This window comes from Nanorana parkeri, unplaced genomic scaffold, assembly GCF_000935625.1.
Source record: "Nanorana parkeri isolate BGI_ZX_2015 unplaced genomic scaffold, ASM93562v1 scaffold588, whole genome shotgun sequence".
Taxonomy (NCBI): domain Eukaryota; kingdom Metazoa; phylum Chordata; class Amphibia; order Anura; family Dicroglossidae; genus Nanorana; species Nanorana parkeri.
The window spans coordinates 741,006-757,954 of record NW_017306856.1 but is presented as its reverse complement, the minus strand read 5'-3'; the positions used below and the strand labels follow the sequence as shown (position 1 = coordinate 757,954).

General features: G+C 47.2%; 1 protein-coding gene across 1 annotated transcript in view; it reads right to left on the bottom strand.

Annotated features, from left to right (window-relative positions):
- SCRIB (scribbled planar cell polarity protein) overlaps nucleotides 1-16,949 on the bottom strand; it is a 127,989-nt gene that overhangs the window by 31,406 nt on the left and 79,634 nt on the right. Inside the window, exons 22-30 of the mRNA XM_018562648.1 lie at nucleotides 14,723-14,989; nucleotides 13,750-13,860; nucleotides 12,519-12,695; nucleotides 10,787-10,903; nucleotides 10,306-10,494; nucleotides 8,243-8,362; nucleotides 8,109-8,162; nucleotides 6,929-6,985; nucleotides 3,967-4,056 (exon numbers count right to left, since the gene is read on the bottom strand). Coding sequence (XP_018418150.1) covers nucleotides 3,967-4,056; nucleotides 6,929-6,985; nucleotides 8,109-8,162; nucleotides 8,243-8,362; nucleotides 10,306-10,494; nucleotides 10,787-10,903; nucleotides 12,519-12,695; nucleotides 13,750-13,860; nucleotides 14,723-14,989 — 1,182 coding nt within the window. The remainder of the gene's footprint in view (nucleotides 1-3,966; nucleotides 4,057-6,928; nucleotides 6,986-8,108; nucleotides 8,163-8,242; nucleotides 8,363-10,305; nucleotides 10,495-10,786; nucleotides 10,904-12,518; nucleotides 12,696-13,749; nucleotides 13,861-14,722; nucleotides 14,990-16,949) is intronic.

Genomic DNA, 16,949 nt, shown 5'->3' with positions numbered 1-16,949 from the left:
GGAGAGCGGGGCGGGGAAAACGAGGAAAAGTACTTTTAAAGAAAAAACGCAACATCCTCCAGCAAAGGAGGGTCTCCTTAAAGGAGAAATAAAAAAATAACTTGGCTTTAATATCACTTTAAACCTTCAGATTCCCCTCGTCCTTTGCAGTGACCTTACAGTGAATAACTTTTTCCCAAGCTCACTATATGGACCATTTATGTATTTATACACGGTGATCATATCTACTTATAATCACCTCTTCTCCAGAGAGAACAAATTCAGGACAGATAATCTTTCCTCATAGCCGAGCTCCTCCATGGCCTCTTATGGTCGTCATCCTCTGCACTCTCTCCGGCTCCCCCAGCATCCTTTTTGTGAACTGGAGCCCAAAACTGAACTGCATGTTCCAGATTCCCTAATGCTTTATACAGGGCAGGTTATGTCTCGCGAGGATGGCTCTAAACAGCAACTAGGTTGTATTAAATATGATCCATGGCAGCAAATTCATCAGCGGCAATTTTCCTAATCCAGCCAATACTACTGGAAGTCAAAGTTCTCTTTGAAGGGTGAGAAAACCCAGAGAGTGGAACATATCTTCAAAAGGCAGAAAGCCCGTAAAGAAAAGAATGTGCGAGTAGAACATTGGCTACGATAGCTTTTTTTCCCCACACGTTTCCTACGATCTCCTATACACCTTGCTCAGAAGAGAATACACAGCTAGTATGGATCTGTATGTTCACAGAGGGGCAAAGCAGCGCCTCGATGATGTCTGAACCTTCAGGCCTAAAAAAACACCTTTTTGTTCAATTTTGACTACAAGTTGCAAAAAAAGAGAAAACCAAAACCTTCTGCACATCCCCAGTTCCTGGCACTTCCATAGAAGTCGTACTGACGAACGTGAAGCATTGGCCTGCGGAAGGGAAGGAGTTTGGGGTGCAGGAACGCTGGTCATGGACAGACAGACACCCAGAGATCACAGGGGACCCCCATGCCCAGGTGAACATTGCGAGTACTCACAGTTTCTTGACCGCCCTTTGAGGTCCGAGGTGTGATCTGTCCTCTCTCCTCGCACTATTTCCCCAGCAGCGCACAGAGACTCAAGGGCTTCCAAAAATAGTGCGAGGGGGGAGGAGGAGAGCTTCTTGTGATTCGGAGGGTTTGGAATGGCAGCTGTGAGCCATGCGGCAGGAATAGAGCCCGACTACAGGAATGACACATTCCCAAAAAACCACCGCATTCCTCTCCCCATCCCCCACCTGCACCGGGAGGAAGGTCTGGAATCATCACTAACCCAACCTGTGTGTCAAAGAACTAAATTTGGAACTGCTAGAGTCTGACAAGGGTCAAACGGCTGCTATCATTAAAATCCTGGCCAATGTCCGCAAGTCACCCACCCACCCACCAGACTCCCCACATACACACACTATCTCATACCTGCAACAGAAGAAAGGTCTGCAATCAGGGATAACCCTACCTGTGTGGCAAAGAACCAAATTTGGAAACGCCAGACAGAGCCTGGCAAGGGGGGGTCAACGCCAGACAGAGCCTGGCAAGGGGGGGTCAACGCCAGACAGAGCCTGGCAAGGGGGGTCAACGCCAGACAGAGCCTGGCAAGGGGGGTCAACGCCAGACAGAGCCTGGCAAGGGGGGTCAACGCCAGACAGAGCCTGGCAAGGGGGTCAAACGGCTGCAATTGTTAAATTCCTGGCCAGCCTGGGAAGTCACCCACCACCACACTCTACACCATATCCCATATTTGCATCAGTAGAAAGGTCTGGAAGATCACTGTCTCAACCTGTGAACCCAAGACCTGCCTAAACATCAGATCCTTTCAACACTGTTCCCAGGAGATAATCTGCCATGAGACACCATCGCCTGCTGTATTTCCTGAACAATGGACACTTCTAATCCTGTGCATGGCACTCGCATACACTATTCTAAGTCCAACAACTGCCCACAGCAGCCAAAAAAGAAAGATTTTTCCTTTTACGAAATGGTACCACCCCACCATACACTGAGAACTCATACACAAGCCCAACAAAGCGAGGACTGAAGTCGAGTGCAGCATCTGTCAATGGTCCCAATGGTAGGACACCAAAATGCCAGAGCTTCTGTTACCCACCGCAGAGCATAAAGAACTATGCAAAGGGTCCATCTAAGGATTCTGCATCCCTACCAAGGGTGGGAACCAACAGAACACAGAAATAAGCATAATGGGATATGCAGCCTAGTGCATGAGAAAGGTCATGCGTGTTCTCAGTGCAATACCCCTGCCCATAATAATAACCACGGCGCCTACCAGGGAACCTGTCAATTCTGACATCTAAATATATCTACATTTGCCAAAATATAAATTTTCAGAGGTACCACTTTCCAGGAAATTAGCTGGACCTACTCTTTGCTTATTTGGCCTCTTTAGATACCACAACTTTTCTCTAAGTAACTGTGATGTCATAACAGTGTGCGTCTAATGCCTGTCTTCCATTCAACCAACGCAGAGAAGAACTGCATTGATGTCATATCTGTAGAAAAAAAAAATCAAGGCAACTGGACTTGGTTTATTATTCTTAAAGGATGTTTCGCTGGTCATCCGACTAGCTTTCTCAAATTAGAAAGCTAGTCAGATGACCAGCAAAACATCTTCAAGAAACATACTGCAAGTCCAGTTGTCTTGAATCATTTGTTACAGATAGACCATGACCTGGAGGAACGGGAACATTCACAGATGCACTGATGTCAGGCTGGGGAAAAGAGCAGAAGTTGCATGGCAGCTTAGAACTGGGAGCACTAAGTGTTCATAAGAGGAACAAAGAGACGTAAGGAAGATGAGCGCAGATCAAAGTAGAGAAACTTCTCAGCTGTCAGTCATGTCAGGAGTCATGCACCTTGCTACAAAGGATGGTTATAAACTGTGCGGTTGCCATCTATTTTTAGCATGTCAGGAGTTTCCCTGCAATGTATGAATGTGACAGAACCTCTTTTATGACGCTCATATGTCAGTCCCATAGGTACATACACTATATTACCAAAAGTATTGGGAAGCCCCTCCAAATCATTTAATGTGGGTGGGGGGGTGGTGGGGGTGTTGTTTTTCAGGGGTTGGGCTTGGCCCCTTAGTTCCAGTGAAGGGAACTCTTAAGGCATCAGCATACCAAGACATTTTGGACAAATGTCACCAAGACAATTTAATGCTCCCATCTTTGTGGCAACAGTTTTGGGGACGGCCCCCTTCCTGTTCCAACATGACTGCGCACCAGTGCACAAAGCAAGGTTCTTAAAAGACATGGATGAGCGAGTTTGGGGTGGAGGGACGTGACTGGCCGCACAGAGTCCTGACCTCACCCCCATAGAACACCTTTGGGATGAATTAGAGCGGAGACTGCGAGCCCGGCCTTCTCCTCCAACATCAGTACCTGACCTCACAAATGGCCCAACATTCCCATAGACACACTCCTAAACCTTGTGGACACCTTCCCAGAAAAGTTGAAGCTGTTATAGCGGCAAAGGGCGGAGCCAACCCAATACTGAACCCTACGGACTAAGACTGGGATGCCATTAAAGTTCATGTGCGTGTAAATGTGTCCCAATACTTTGGGTAATATAGTGTATAAGAGACACTGATCACATCAGCAAATATTTATATGGAACTTCACTGACTGAAGGAAACAAGGAAAGTGACCCGGCTGACCACACAACACGTCCAGCCAAAAGACCACAAAAGACAACCAGAGAACATCGCTCAGAGACAAGTCACAGAATATAAACCAATCAAAGACAGGAAACAATTGGGACACTTGAGGAGACAGGTCAACAGATCGGGACACGTTCACCAACTACTGAAGGACCAAGAACTGAACAAGAATGGAGGCGATGAGTATGAAAGATGGCGTCTCCACTGGTAACAGACATCTGACTGTCAATCATCTCTGGAAACAAAAGGATTGCCAGACCACACGGTACGGTCCAGTACACCATTACACTCACTCTGTTCCCTTTGGGCAGACCACTGCTGGGTAAGGCTGCCAGCGTCTTGTAGTCCAACATCAGGGGTTCAGTAGACGATGTTGTGTATCCCTGAAAGAATGAGACACAATAGTAAAGTCTCAGCAGTAATAGAGAGATGGAAGAGTTACAGAGGGGGGAATTTATCAAAACTGGAGCAGAGGAACCTAGAGCAGATGCCTATGGCAACCAATCAGCTCCTCTCTTCAGCTTGTTCAGTTAAGCACAGAAAATGAATGGTAGATGCTGATTGGTTGCCATGCGCAGCTGCTCCAGATTCCGTCCGCTCCAGTTTTGATAAATTCCCCTCAATGTGTCTAGAAATCCTAGATAAAGAGGTCTGGCATGGAGCCACGTTTGCTGGAGAAAGAAGAATATGACCCGGAAGTAACAAGTTCATTTTCCTGACACTGTTCGTGGGTGAAGAAGTCCAAATATATGTAAGTTCATATAAACCGAGGGGCACAGGAGGTCATATACTTTCAGGTTATACTACAGGTACATTGGATACTGGCAAAGAAACCAGGCAGCCAGCCCAAAATAATCCTTCCTCTACCAAGTGCATAATCCAAACCCTGAAGGGTGTCCCTCAATGGAGTCCAAGAAAAGTATTTTACTGCGAGTACAAAAATGCAATTTTCTTTCTTCTCCATTAGGTGACGCAGGAAGTAAGGATGTCCAAGAGCAGTCCAAGGGAGGGGTGGGCAGCAGCAAAAGTCTTAACCGGCCCAAGCAAAACAGAATTGGGAAGTCAAGGATAGCTTTAAGGACCAATGCTCAAATCTGACACTGGGTGAGGATAAGCCCCCTGCCAGATAGGAGATTCCATCAACAGACTAGAGGGAGGACACGGAGAATCAACCTGATGCCCAAGACCACCAATAACTCCACATGGAAGGGAGCAGCAGCCCACGGACCAAACGAGAAGGCTGTCAACCAGAATCCGCCAAAACAGGTGGAACAAAATTAGGTATGCTGGGTAGAGTAGGGGTTATCCTGAGCTGGCCTAGAAATTTTGAAATGTCCAATCCTCCTGTAGGCGGCAGTACTACCCAATAGTATATTGCTTCCTGTGTCCCTCGAGACAAGAAATAAATTATTTTTGTACCCATTCTGAGCAATGTAGAGGATGTAAAATCGATACTTGCGAGTACATTTTTTGTAAAAAAACTTGCAACACTTTACATTAGAAGTGCAAACTCCACAATGACAGACAAAATAAACGTGTGAAGTGTTTTACCCGTCAGAGGCTCTTTGGAATCAGACAGCTCCTCAACACAAGTCAAAATGGCACACAGCACTTCAGAAGCTAAAGATTCCTGTACCAGTGCATGTCCTCCAGTGCCACCCCCACCCTCCTCCAGTCTTCCAGTGCCACCCCCACCCTCCTCCAGTCTTCCTGTGCCACCCACCCTCCTCCAGTAGTGCTTTATCACCCATCCTCCTTCAGGTTACCTGTACCACCCACTTCCCCTCATCCAGTCTCCATGTGCCACCCACCCTGCTCCAGATTTCCTGTACCACCTACTCTCCACCAGTCTGCTTACTAGGGCTGCAACAACTAATCGACATAATCATAACTTAATAATCGGCTAACTAATCGATTTTGAAAATAATCGTTAGCTGCAGCTCTACTGCTTACTGGAGCAGCAAACAGTAACATTACATTGGGGAGAGTCTCCCTGTGCTGCCTAACCACCCCCCCTTCAGCAAAGGGGACTCTTAGCATTTTCCAATACTTATTTCAGAAACCAATTAGCAAGTTACAGTTGGTTATATTCACTTTCATGATTGGTTTAATCATTTATGCTATATACGCATATGTATGCATAGATAATCATCATTATGACTGTTTTAGATATATTCTTGTAACCCTGATGAAGGGGGAATGGTTTTGCCCTCAAAATGCATTGGTTGTTTTAATATGACCTGTTCTGCAACAATTAAAAACCATCATGGACTCTTTCATCCTTTCTTAGGTCTAGTGCTCCTTTACGTAATCCTGGGAACTTATGAGAAATCCATCATTTTACAGTTGTCACCAGAACAGGGGGTGAGGGCAAACTCTTTAAATAGGGACACCTGTTGTGCTGACAACTGGAGATGTGCCTTACTTTGCAAAGACTTCCTCTGTGTTTCATGGACAGGAAGTCCATGAAAGTCGGGAAGTCCCCGAGCTCGCAAGGGACGGAACCCGGAAGATGGCATCTGCCGGAGGACACATCGCAGCTCGTAGGGAGAAGGTAAGTGAAGCACTGTGTAATCCCGAGTGTGGCTCGGGGTTACCGCTTTTGGTACTGAAAATTAACGCCGAGCCACACTCGGGAATACCGCCAAGAAGGTTAACTATTCTTAATTCGAGTTATATTAATAGTTTCTACAGTTTAAAACCTGAGCTCTACCAGGGGTAACGCCTACCAAGGTTAAAGCTGGTAGGCCCTTTGCCTCAAAACCCACCTCCCGTCATGCAGGCTTTCCTCTACACTTGTCATATCATGCCAGTATTAGTAGAGCTCACACTGTACTTCCAGCCCACTCAAGATATAAGCACTGCAGGTTTCATAGACCCCAGCACTACATTCATGTCTACTCCTCCCCGCAACCTCCTGGCCATTCATAAAATGAAGCCTGGGTCTGTGTGCTTTGTGAGTGGCCAGGAGGAGAGGGGTGCAGAGACACGACCACAGAGTTGGGGGTCTATGTCAACAAGCAGCTTGGCAGGATGCAGAAGAAAGAATACATGACTGTGTGGGTGCTTTGGGGGCAAAGTAGGGTTTAAACAGCTTTAACCCAGGTAAGCTTACTGTGCCCGGAGTTGGGCTTTAATGACCACATGGCCAGACTGAAGACTGTTTATATTTGCGTGGAGTTTTGGTTCTGTTAAAGCAGGAAGATTAACTCCGCTACACAGACCATATTGCTGGTATGAACGAAGAGGTCTCACCTTCGCTTCCTCTTCGAGGAGCCGCGTAGCCTCCTCGCGCTCCCTGCGCATTTTCTCCTTGACAGAGACAGGACAGTCAGAGCGAGCCGCAGGAGCCGAAGCCATGCACAGGACAGGAGCAGACGGGAAAGAAAAACGGAGCACAAGAAAGTAAGGCCGCATGCTGAGAGATTATTGGCTGGAGAAGGGGAGAGAGGGCAAGGGCAGGCACTAAAAGAAAAAATCAAAACAAGAGAACTGGAGGAGGATTCAAAGGGAATGGAAGGTGCAGGGACATCAAAGGATGGAGCTGAGGATGACAGACGGAAATGGGCAGACTGGAAGCAGTGAGCGGATGGAGGAGGTTTTAGTGTACAGGAGACTGGGGAGCTGGAAAAAGGATCAGCAAAGAGAAACGAGAAACATTGTGTGAGCTGGAAACATTAAGACAATGAAGCAAAAAAAAAAGAAGAAGGGGACGAAGATGAGGAGGCAGGGTCACTCCAACTGGAGGATCACTTCTAGGTGGACTGACCCGTATATATGACATTGGCCAAGTACAGACATCCCAAAGATGGCTATTAGTTTGTTAGAGTGCATCTAAAGCCAAAACTATTTTTTTTTTTTTAGCTATGGAGGGAGGGTGGAGATTTTGAACCCTTGTAAGGTTTCTATTGCTGTTTGTGCTCTATTAGTCCTGTTGGCCACTGTCACGGGACGAAATGTGAACAAAAGTTGTCACTGGAATAGGAACAATGTTACCACTTGTTCAAGTGACAGCTAAGAGGGGATTTCCCTCACTCTTGAGATTTATTCTCATTTCCTGTTCTGTCTACAGGACAGGAAGTGAACAATGATCTCCCCAATGGAACACACGCAGGAAAAAAACATGTCAGAGGGTTTACCATTTGCTACTCCATCTGAAATGAATAAAGGTTTTGGCTGTAGATATACCTTAAGAAATGGGCACTGGAATATTAGGAAGAATGCAGAAAGGTTAGTGCTGTGAATGGCTGGAAATGTCAGAGGAAATGAATATAAAGCTACATTTTGGAATCCTCTAAAATGCGCAGTGGCACAACAATGGTCATGTTATGATGGACGGGAGCGCTGCTGTAACATATACGAACACACATATCTACTGGGGAAGGGGAGACCACATAAATGACGGACAGGGTGTGAGGTGAACGAGATTTCTCACCACTTTCTCCATGTCCTCTCTTTCCCACTTCACCTCCCGAACCAGCTCCACCTCCTGCCAGAGAGGAGCACAAAGTCACGGCTGGCCCAGTTTACTTAGTCAGTCACCCACAAGACCAGCTCAATGCCACCTACCTTCTGCAATCGCTCCATCTCTTCTGGGCTCATATCACGATCGATGGAGGAAATGCTATCCATGCTGTTCTTCCTTCCAAGGCCAGCCGCGAATGGATTGGCGATCACGCCGGGAGAGGCCTGCAGAGAGAAGCAGGGAAGAGTTCAGCCGTCTTGCATTACTGTAAACATACATGAGGTAATTGCCATTGCAGGAGGTCTTAAGGTGGCCATACACTTTACAACCATCGCAAGACCTTAGTCTTGCGATGTTTGTAAAGTAATTAAAAAAACGTACGATCTGCCCATCTTGGACAGGCAGATCATACTTGTGATCATCGCAAGCCGCTTCCGATGACCGCAATACTGAACGGGCAGTGTGCCATGGGGACCACCGGCCCGTTCGGCATTTGTCTCCCGAGCATCATTCAAACCACCCGAAAATCGTAAGATTTTCAGCTGGTTTTCTAGCATACTCCTTAGACAAAAGAGGTGCGACCGTACAGTAGATTTCCCGCGATTCTCGTACGAGAATCGTGCAGTGTATGGGCACCTTTACAGTTTACCCACAGGCCATGGGTGCAAATCTGATGGAATTCGCCCGACCCTGCAGTATCCAGATACAAAAGGAGCTGTACTTCCACTTTTTTTTCCCCCCCAATATCCAACAAGCTTTATTGAAAGTAGTGCAAAGTCACAGAGCCAGACTATGGGACTTCACTTTACCTCCAGATCCTCTCATACTCCTGCGTTGCATTTCTCCCCAATAGCGGCTTTGTCATGAAGGTGACTAAGCCCGTACTGGGGAGAAATGTATTGGAGTAGGAAAGGGTCTGGCAGTGAAACAATGCACCACACAGTCTGGCTTTGCGAGTTTGAACTACATGCAAAAATGCTGCCTGTTTGTGTTTTATGTTACTGGATGCACACATGGACCTGTCTTCATTCCAAAATGAAAGATCAGTAAGTGGAAGAAAAAAAAATATCTGCTTGATAATGAGGATTATTTTAAAACTTTGATTGAAACACGTCATGCTGAGAACGCTTATATAGTCTCAGGTTACCTTCTGGAGGGGGGCTCTAGAGAGCACAAATTGTGTTTACTTATTACACTCATGCTCAGAAGTAAATGTAAACCCAACCACTAAACTCCTATAGAAGCTTTAAGATGGTAATATCGTCTCAGAAGTCAGTTTCAATGTTATTAAATCTGCTTATTTCACCAATCCTGCCATAAGGGTCATTGTTCAGGTACCTCCTGTTATGGGGTGACAACTACCTCTTTTAATAGTACTTGTCTGTTGTCATCCTGTCACATGAACCACTGGTAGATACAACAGAGCGTGCAAATATACATTGCTTAGGCATGCCCCCCCCCAACTGCAAGCGTTAACTGAGCATTAAACGTGACACTAAACTCAGAAGTTAAACCTTACAAATACATTCAAGTTCCTGAACTATGAACAACAATGTATCTTATTTGTGTATCACCCGGCTGTAGATCCTCCAATCATCTCTGAATTGGTGCTGACACTGTCCTTCCTTCTGGAGGGTGACTACTTTTGTTCCCTATGGTCCCTGTGTGTGTTGTAAAGTAGTCACCGCTCCAAGCTCACTCCCGGGATGGACTACAATCTCCATACAAAATCAGTAAACTAAACATGAGATTGTAGTCCATCCCGGGAGCGAGCTTGGAGCGGTAACTACTCTACAACACACACAGGGACCATGGGGAACAAAAGTAGCCACCCTCCAGGAGGAAGGACAGTGTCAGCACCAATTCAGAGACGATTGGAGGATCTACAGCCGAGTGATACACAAATATGATATAGTGTTGTTCAGAGTTCAGGGACAGCTTACTCATCTACCCCTAGACTGGGTAAGCAGTTAACCCTTCCAGTGCGGCAGAAGTGGGGGTATGTTGGCAATTATTGGTTTTCACATGTTGAGCGTTTTACAGCGTGTAGGAACGCGCTGTAAAACGCCCAGGTGTGAACCAGGCCTTAGGATCCCAATCTGAAGTTTGCGGGCAAGTGGGAAAAGTGGTACGGGGGAGGAGCCATTCAGGCACATCGATATCTCACCTCAACTGAGTTCGTGGAGACGGGATCAAAGCCATCACAGACAAGAATAAGAAGTGTGTCGCCGACTCCACGCAGCGCCTGAACTGCTTCCGTGTGAGTCATCCCCAACAGGCTTTGCTGATTCACCTCCAAAATCCGCATGCCGACCTTCAGCCGTCCATCACGAGCTGCTGCTCCGGAGGAACTGACCTGCAGGAAAGATGGAGTCAGACATTTACACTCACAAGAACCTTCCTACAACCGGCCTCTTTTTAAAGAAGTACAAAAAAAAAACCTAACAATACATAAAGAATTATAGAGGACACGGTCACACCTTGAGGAAACCAACTACGAAAGCGATTATTCAACTAGAGCCTAGATCACCCCTCTGACCCCCTAATATTTCTGGGACAATCAAGGACAGATTCACGTATAATGCAGGACAAGATAGAGATAGGTGGCATCGGTAGGTGTTAGCTGTCAGTACAACTCGATATCTCACCTTGGAGACGAAGACTCCCTCATCAGACGGATCGAGGGGGTTTCCCGGGTGACCCTTGGCTCCACCACGAATACTGATCCCCAACTTCTCTCCCGGAGCCTTCACAATGCAGATTTCCTGCGGGATAGAAACTGCTCATTACCACAGAGAAGCTAAGAAGCAATGAGCCAACCAATACAGAGAAAGGTTCAACAGGACGTCTTGTATACATTAAAAGGAGAACTATGAGGTCAGGGCTTTTCCCCATAGTTCTCCTAAGGGTAACGGGAGGACACAAACAAGCGTCCTCCTGTCACCCTGAGCTCAGTATAGCGCGAGCTTTAGCTCGAGGTATACTGAGACGCCGCAGCTGAAGCGGATCCCGACATCAGATTATAGAGAAATAAAGATACACTGAATTCTGTAAAAAGCCATTTACAATTCACAAATATTCTGGAATTTGAATTTTAGGGGCAAATTTATAATGCAGTGAATGTGACATCAAATCATTTAGTGCAGGTGAGTCAATCACGGTTATTTAACCAGTTGTGGACATGAGGCGTACTACACATGCACCCAAAAGGATGTAACGGACGTACACAGGGGGAATGTAGTACACTGCAGAAGTTGCATTAGAATTGATGACGTCATGGGTCCTTAGACAGCTGAAGCCTGGGGAAGAAGAGGCTGTGGGGATCGATCCAGTGACAAAGCGGGACCAAAGATAAGGCGAGTATATTTCCTTTATTTTAGCCTCAAGCCCAGGGATAGCCAAACTCCGGTCCTCCAGCTGTGGTGAAACTACAAATCCCATGATGCATCTCTCTCCGGGAGTCATGTCTGTGAGAATCTTGCAATGCATCATGGGATTTGTAGCTCCACCACAGCTGGAGGGCCGGAGTTTGGCTACCCCTGGTCTTGATGGCCCTAGAATTATTGTTCTCACTCCGATGTTTGCGGCAATATGCAACACGGGTGTTGCGCAATTTTAGTTTTTACACGTCGGCGCACAGCGTTTGCATCTGTGTGCGTGGGGGCAGGGGACTTTACTACATTTTTATTTTACTTTAATGTTTTTTTTTTGTTTTTTTACACTTAACTTTATTGCCATCACACAGGGGGCTAACAAGCACCCTATGTAATAGCAAATAGGACGTGACAAGCCCTTTCTATGGACACATCAGGGGTATTTCAGACCCCTAATGACACCCAGGAAACCCAAAGAAGCTGAGAGCAGCAGCAAACTGCTTCCACAGCCTCTTCTCCTGGCTATAGGAGCCGGAAAATGTAAACAGTGACACCGGAAGTGATCTAATACAAATCACTTCCGGGTCCAGTGATAGGAGAGATCAGCGGCTAGAAGCTTGTTGATCCTACTCCAATCGATGCAGGGAGACCCACCGTGCCGGTCCTGGGTCCACACAGGGGACAGCGGAGCCCGGGGTAGCCAGTGGCGGAAGGGCACAGCGCTGCTCAGTACAAACGGTCGGGCGTCTGTATAGCCACCGCTGGCTGTTTACAATGGTGCCATGAACGCAGCTGTGTTCTTGGTATAAGCACTTCAGGGGCCTGCCGTATATACACCATGGCCATGATTAGTGCGATGGGGCATTTTATTATCTAATCTATAATCATTTTTGTATTTCATATTATCTAGAAGCATTTATTGCTACCAGGTGGGAATGTAGGTATGGACCTGCAGCCAGTGAATGAACCGTAAGCCTGCATAGTGTTGATAGTCAGTGCTCTGTACCTGCATTCCCGAGGGCGGAGGGTCTCTCCTCACTAGTAGCTGCAGCTCCTTGTCTGGTGTGAGTAGGGCCTTCACAGCTTCCTGGTGGGTGGCGTGTCTCAGATCCACCCCAGCTGCCTCTAAAATCCGATCACCAACCATGAGCCCGCTACGTGCGGCCACACCACGAGGGATCACCTGCCGGATACAGGACAAAAAGGGTCACAGGCTGCAGGAATGGGGCAGCTGTGACTTGACTCCTAACAGGTTTGTGTACTAAAACCTCAATATAGTATTTTCCGTACAGACATGAAGCCTCAATTTGTTTTTGCTTGACATCGCACTGGGTATCCTTAAGCCCACATGCTGGGGGGGCCCCAGGGCATCAAGCACCTGCACCCCTCAGGGATGCATCATCGAGCTGTCCTAGGCTCCCTGGAGAGAGCAGCATCAGGTCTTTACGTCGTGGTGCTGTACCCTGCAACATTTTAGAGCACCCATGAAGGCAAAGGTATATATAAATATATATTTTTTAAAATGTTCTCCAGTGCAGTGGCATCACAGGTCCTTTGCCTTCATGGGTGCTCTAAAATGTTGCAGGGTACAGCACCACGACGTAAAGACCTGATGCAGCTCTCTCCAGGGAGCCTAGGACAGCTCGATGATGCATCCCCGAGGGTTGCAGGTACTTTATGCCCTGGGCCCCCAGCAAGCGGGTTTAATGATACCAAGTGTCATTCAACCCACCAAAAAATTAGGACATCTACTGGCAAAAATGAATTACTGTGGTGACACTTCTGAAGCTGGGACAAGCATCACAGCATCCAGAGTTTCCTTTTCTGTGAAATAATTAAGTTTTTTTTCAAATCAGGAATCAAGCCAAAGACAAGCTAAGATACGACACCAGCTTTTGCTGAAATAATGACCTTCAACCAAGAGCAGTACTTTTCTCTGCCAATAGATGGCCAGCATCATTAAACCCACCCCCTTTGAGTCCAGGTCATCCCGAACCCGCCCCCCAGCCAGTGACTGGGCAGGGAAAGGTGAAGCAGCACAGTGATGAGCTCATCTCTCCGCTCTCTCTTATCACAAAGCTTCTTGTCAGCACTGATTGGCTCCTGGTGCCGCTTCTTCCTCTCACCCTCCAGCCCTGCTGATACCAGGCCAATTTCAGGTACTTGCATTCATTGCATTTAAGAAATAATTAAATGTATGTAATAATAATTGCCGACCTAACATTGCAGTAGCTCACCTTTGAGATGAAGACGCCCGGTTCTCGTATCCCAAACGGGTGGCTGGAGTGGTCGCTGCCCCCTACTATACTGAGACCCAGGGGGCCACCAGCCTTTATTAGGATAATTTCCTGCAGGAATGACGCACATTAATTTTGGGAACATAAATCATTCAGACGTCTACAAAAGCTATACTGTTGGCTGAAGTTATCTGTTGTTGGAAATGTCAATCCACCATAAAGTAGATAAAATGTTTAGCAATGATTGTAGCGAGCTGAAGGGAGTGTTGCAACGCAGAGATCCCCACGCTAAATCTATTTAGAATTTTAGGAAAATGTTCATTCTTAAAGTATGACTACATTCCCCTTGTTACTCCTGTCCCTCAGAGGACAAAGTGCATATAGCACTTTGTCCCATCTTTCTAGTATGTCTCATGCCTGAGACAGTGTGGTCAACAGGCCCCCATCGCACTCCGACCCCCTAACAAATGTTTCTCTGATTGACAGAGCTGGTCTCAGGAACCAGGTATTGCACCATCACTAGGTATGCAGGGCACAAGGGTGCGTCTCATTGGTGGGTAGAGCGCAGGCCATCAGGCCGCACAGCATCCTTGGTTGCTAGATATAGATGAAAAGTCCTAACTAGGATACCCAAAAGCAGCTGAACATCAGAACCAGACAAATAATTGTTCTGGAATATATCAAATGTATTTTTCACATCAAATGACATTTCATACGCAGGTGGAGTCTGGTAGGCTTCTTATATAGCTCTGTGTCATAGCTGGCACTGTCTAAGCCCACCTTGGGGTGACCCCACTCTTTGTACATACTCCATAATATCAAATACACAAATTCCAAGGAGAGGCATTGATGCCCCTCATAATGGCTGCAGCAGGTTTACAGACCCAGGAAGAGAAGATTCCACGACCGATAGTTTAAGTCTCCGGCTTCCACATAACACCGTTTAGAGTGGAGCAGAATGAGCAGCACTCACCTCTATGGGATACTCGTCATCCATCCCGTGACTGCTGTGATTCTTCGGTGATGTCACGTCTTCCTCTCCCTCGCCATTCTCGCTCTCTGGGGGCGGCGGTGGTGAGCGCGGCCGGGCTCTTTGAAGGGAAGGCGATGCTCTCGGGTCTGCCGGTGCCCCCGGTTGGGCGGGTTCTCTCTCCACCAGTAGAGTGATGGTGGGTGAAGTGCTAGTAAGCAGCGCTACTGCCTGATCATGCCTGGCTTCTGTCATGTCTACGCCATTAATCTGGAAGAATGTGCAGAGCGTCAACAATGCCATGCCCATAATCCTTCTCTGTCACTCCCGCGCTATACGCCCCACCCAGGATAACGGCCACCAAAGCTGAATTCCAGGTACAAAAACGTTTATTGAAATATATTCCTTAATAGCCAGAAATAGAAATCCACTTTGTGTGCACCAAATATAACCTTGCAAAGGCAGTAAGTGACATCATCACTGTGGTATACACAGCCTGTGCAGAGAGCAGAGCTGTGGGAGAGACCCAGCAGGCCCCACCCACTACAGAAAACTACAGGAGGGGGCAGAGACAAGACCAGTCACACTGCACAAGGAGAGAGAGCAGCAGTGACCGGTCTTTATTATAGGAGGGGGTGGAGACAAGACCAGTCACACTGCACAAGGAGAGAGAGAGCAGCAGTGACCAGTCTTTATTACAGGAAGCTCCAAGTCTCACATGGGATTACTGCACAGATCTGGAAGAAATACACAAAGCTCACCAAGGTTCCAGAACACGCATGACTCTGGTATGAGGACATTATCTGCTCATCCCGGAGTACAACTTTAAAGAGAGTGGCTTGGTTCCTCTGCAAGAGCCAAGAAAGCCCATCTATATATTCGATCGTTTTAATATGGAGCATACAAAAAGTTAATAAAAACTCTTAGGAAGATTCTAAGAGATTACGACAGTGTAACCCAGAAGTCTTCAATTATAAAATGTATCTAAACCCGAGAACAAAAATGTAATATAATACAGTGTATCACCGGTCCTTACGTGTGGTGGCTGCATTCGTTTTTTTTTTATCAGATACATTTTCTGGAAGCACGAAAAAGTCCTTGTAACTTCCTGCGCACTAAAGCGTGAAACAATGTTATCAGCCAACCCATCTTCTGGTAGTCCAAATCAGGAAAGCAGCCTAAGGGACCGTTCACACCAGTGTGTTCTGGCCCAATTCTGGCCAGAACGCACTGGGTCGTATTGCGGCCAGCTCACTGTTATGGGGCGAGGCGGTGCATTGACCTCAATGGCACTGTAGCCACGCCCTTCGGTCGCAATGCGATCCGCCACACAAGGCACACCAATGCCTGCGGTCCAGTCAGAAAAATAGTGCTTGCAGCATTTTTTCTGACTGGATCGCAGGCATTGATGTGCCTTGTGTTCCCGTGTGGCCGATCTCATTGCGACCGGGGGGCGTGGCTACGGTGCCATTGAGGTCAATGCACCGCCACGCCCCCTCTCGCCCCATAACAAAGTGAGCCGGCTGTAATACTATCCAGTGCGTTCTGGACAGAATCGGGTGTCTGCTGTAAACGGTCCCGAAGGCCCCTTTCACATGGGCCGATTAGGAGGGGGGGGGTCCATGCACAGATCCCCTTCTGATTGGAGCAGTACAGATCAGATGTCACCATGTGACATGCGTGTCTGAAACGACTAGACCCCATGTCGGTCTATAGGGAATCGCATGTAGACGGACAAGTGTCAGTTCAGATGACCTCCAATCCGGCATGATCAGGTCTGTCGAAATGGAACTCTGTTCCCTTTGTTTTTCCAGACCTGTCTGGAGTCGGGGGTAACCAGGTGTAAATAGACACCCATCCGTTTAGACCCGGCTGCCCATAGACTAGCATTGGGCATTCGATGGGGGTCCGTCTGAAGGACAAGCGTACACGATCGGACCATACCCATATGAAAGGGGCCTTAGGAGACAAAGCTGCTCCTCTATAGACACTGTACAGTCAACTTTGGCACCCTGGGACAGGAAGTGTTTTACTGGCAGGATCACCGGGTGAAAATAAAGGTTTAATAGAAATCTAATGCAGCCGCCACATCTAAGGAATATATTGTATTTCTGCTCTTGGGTTTAGATACACTTTAAATGAATGTAGCAGAAAGATCTGTTCCCAGAATCAGGGAATAAGGGCATCAGGATGCTAGTATTCTCTTCTAGATTTGCAGGAGAGCTGGGGG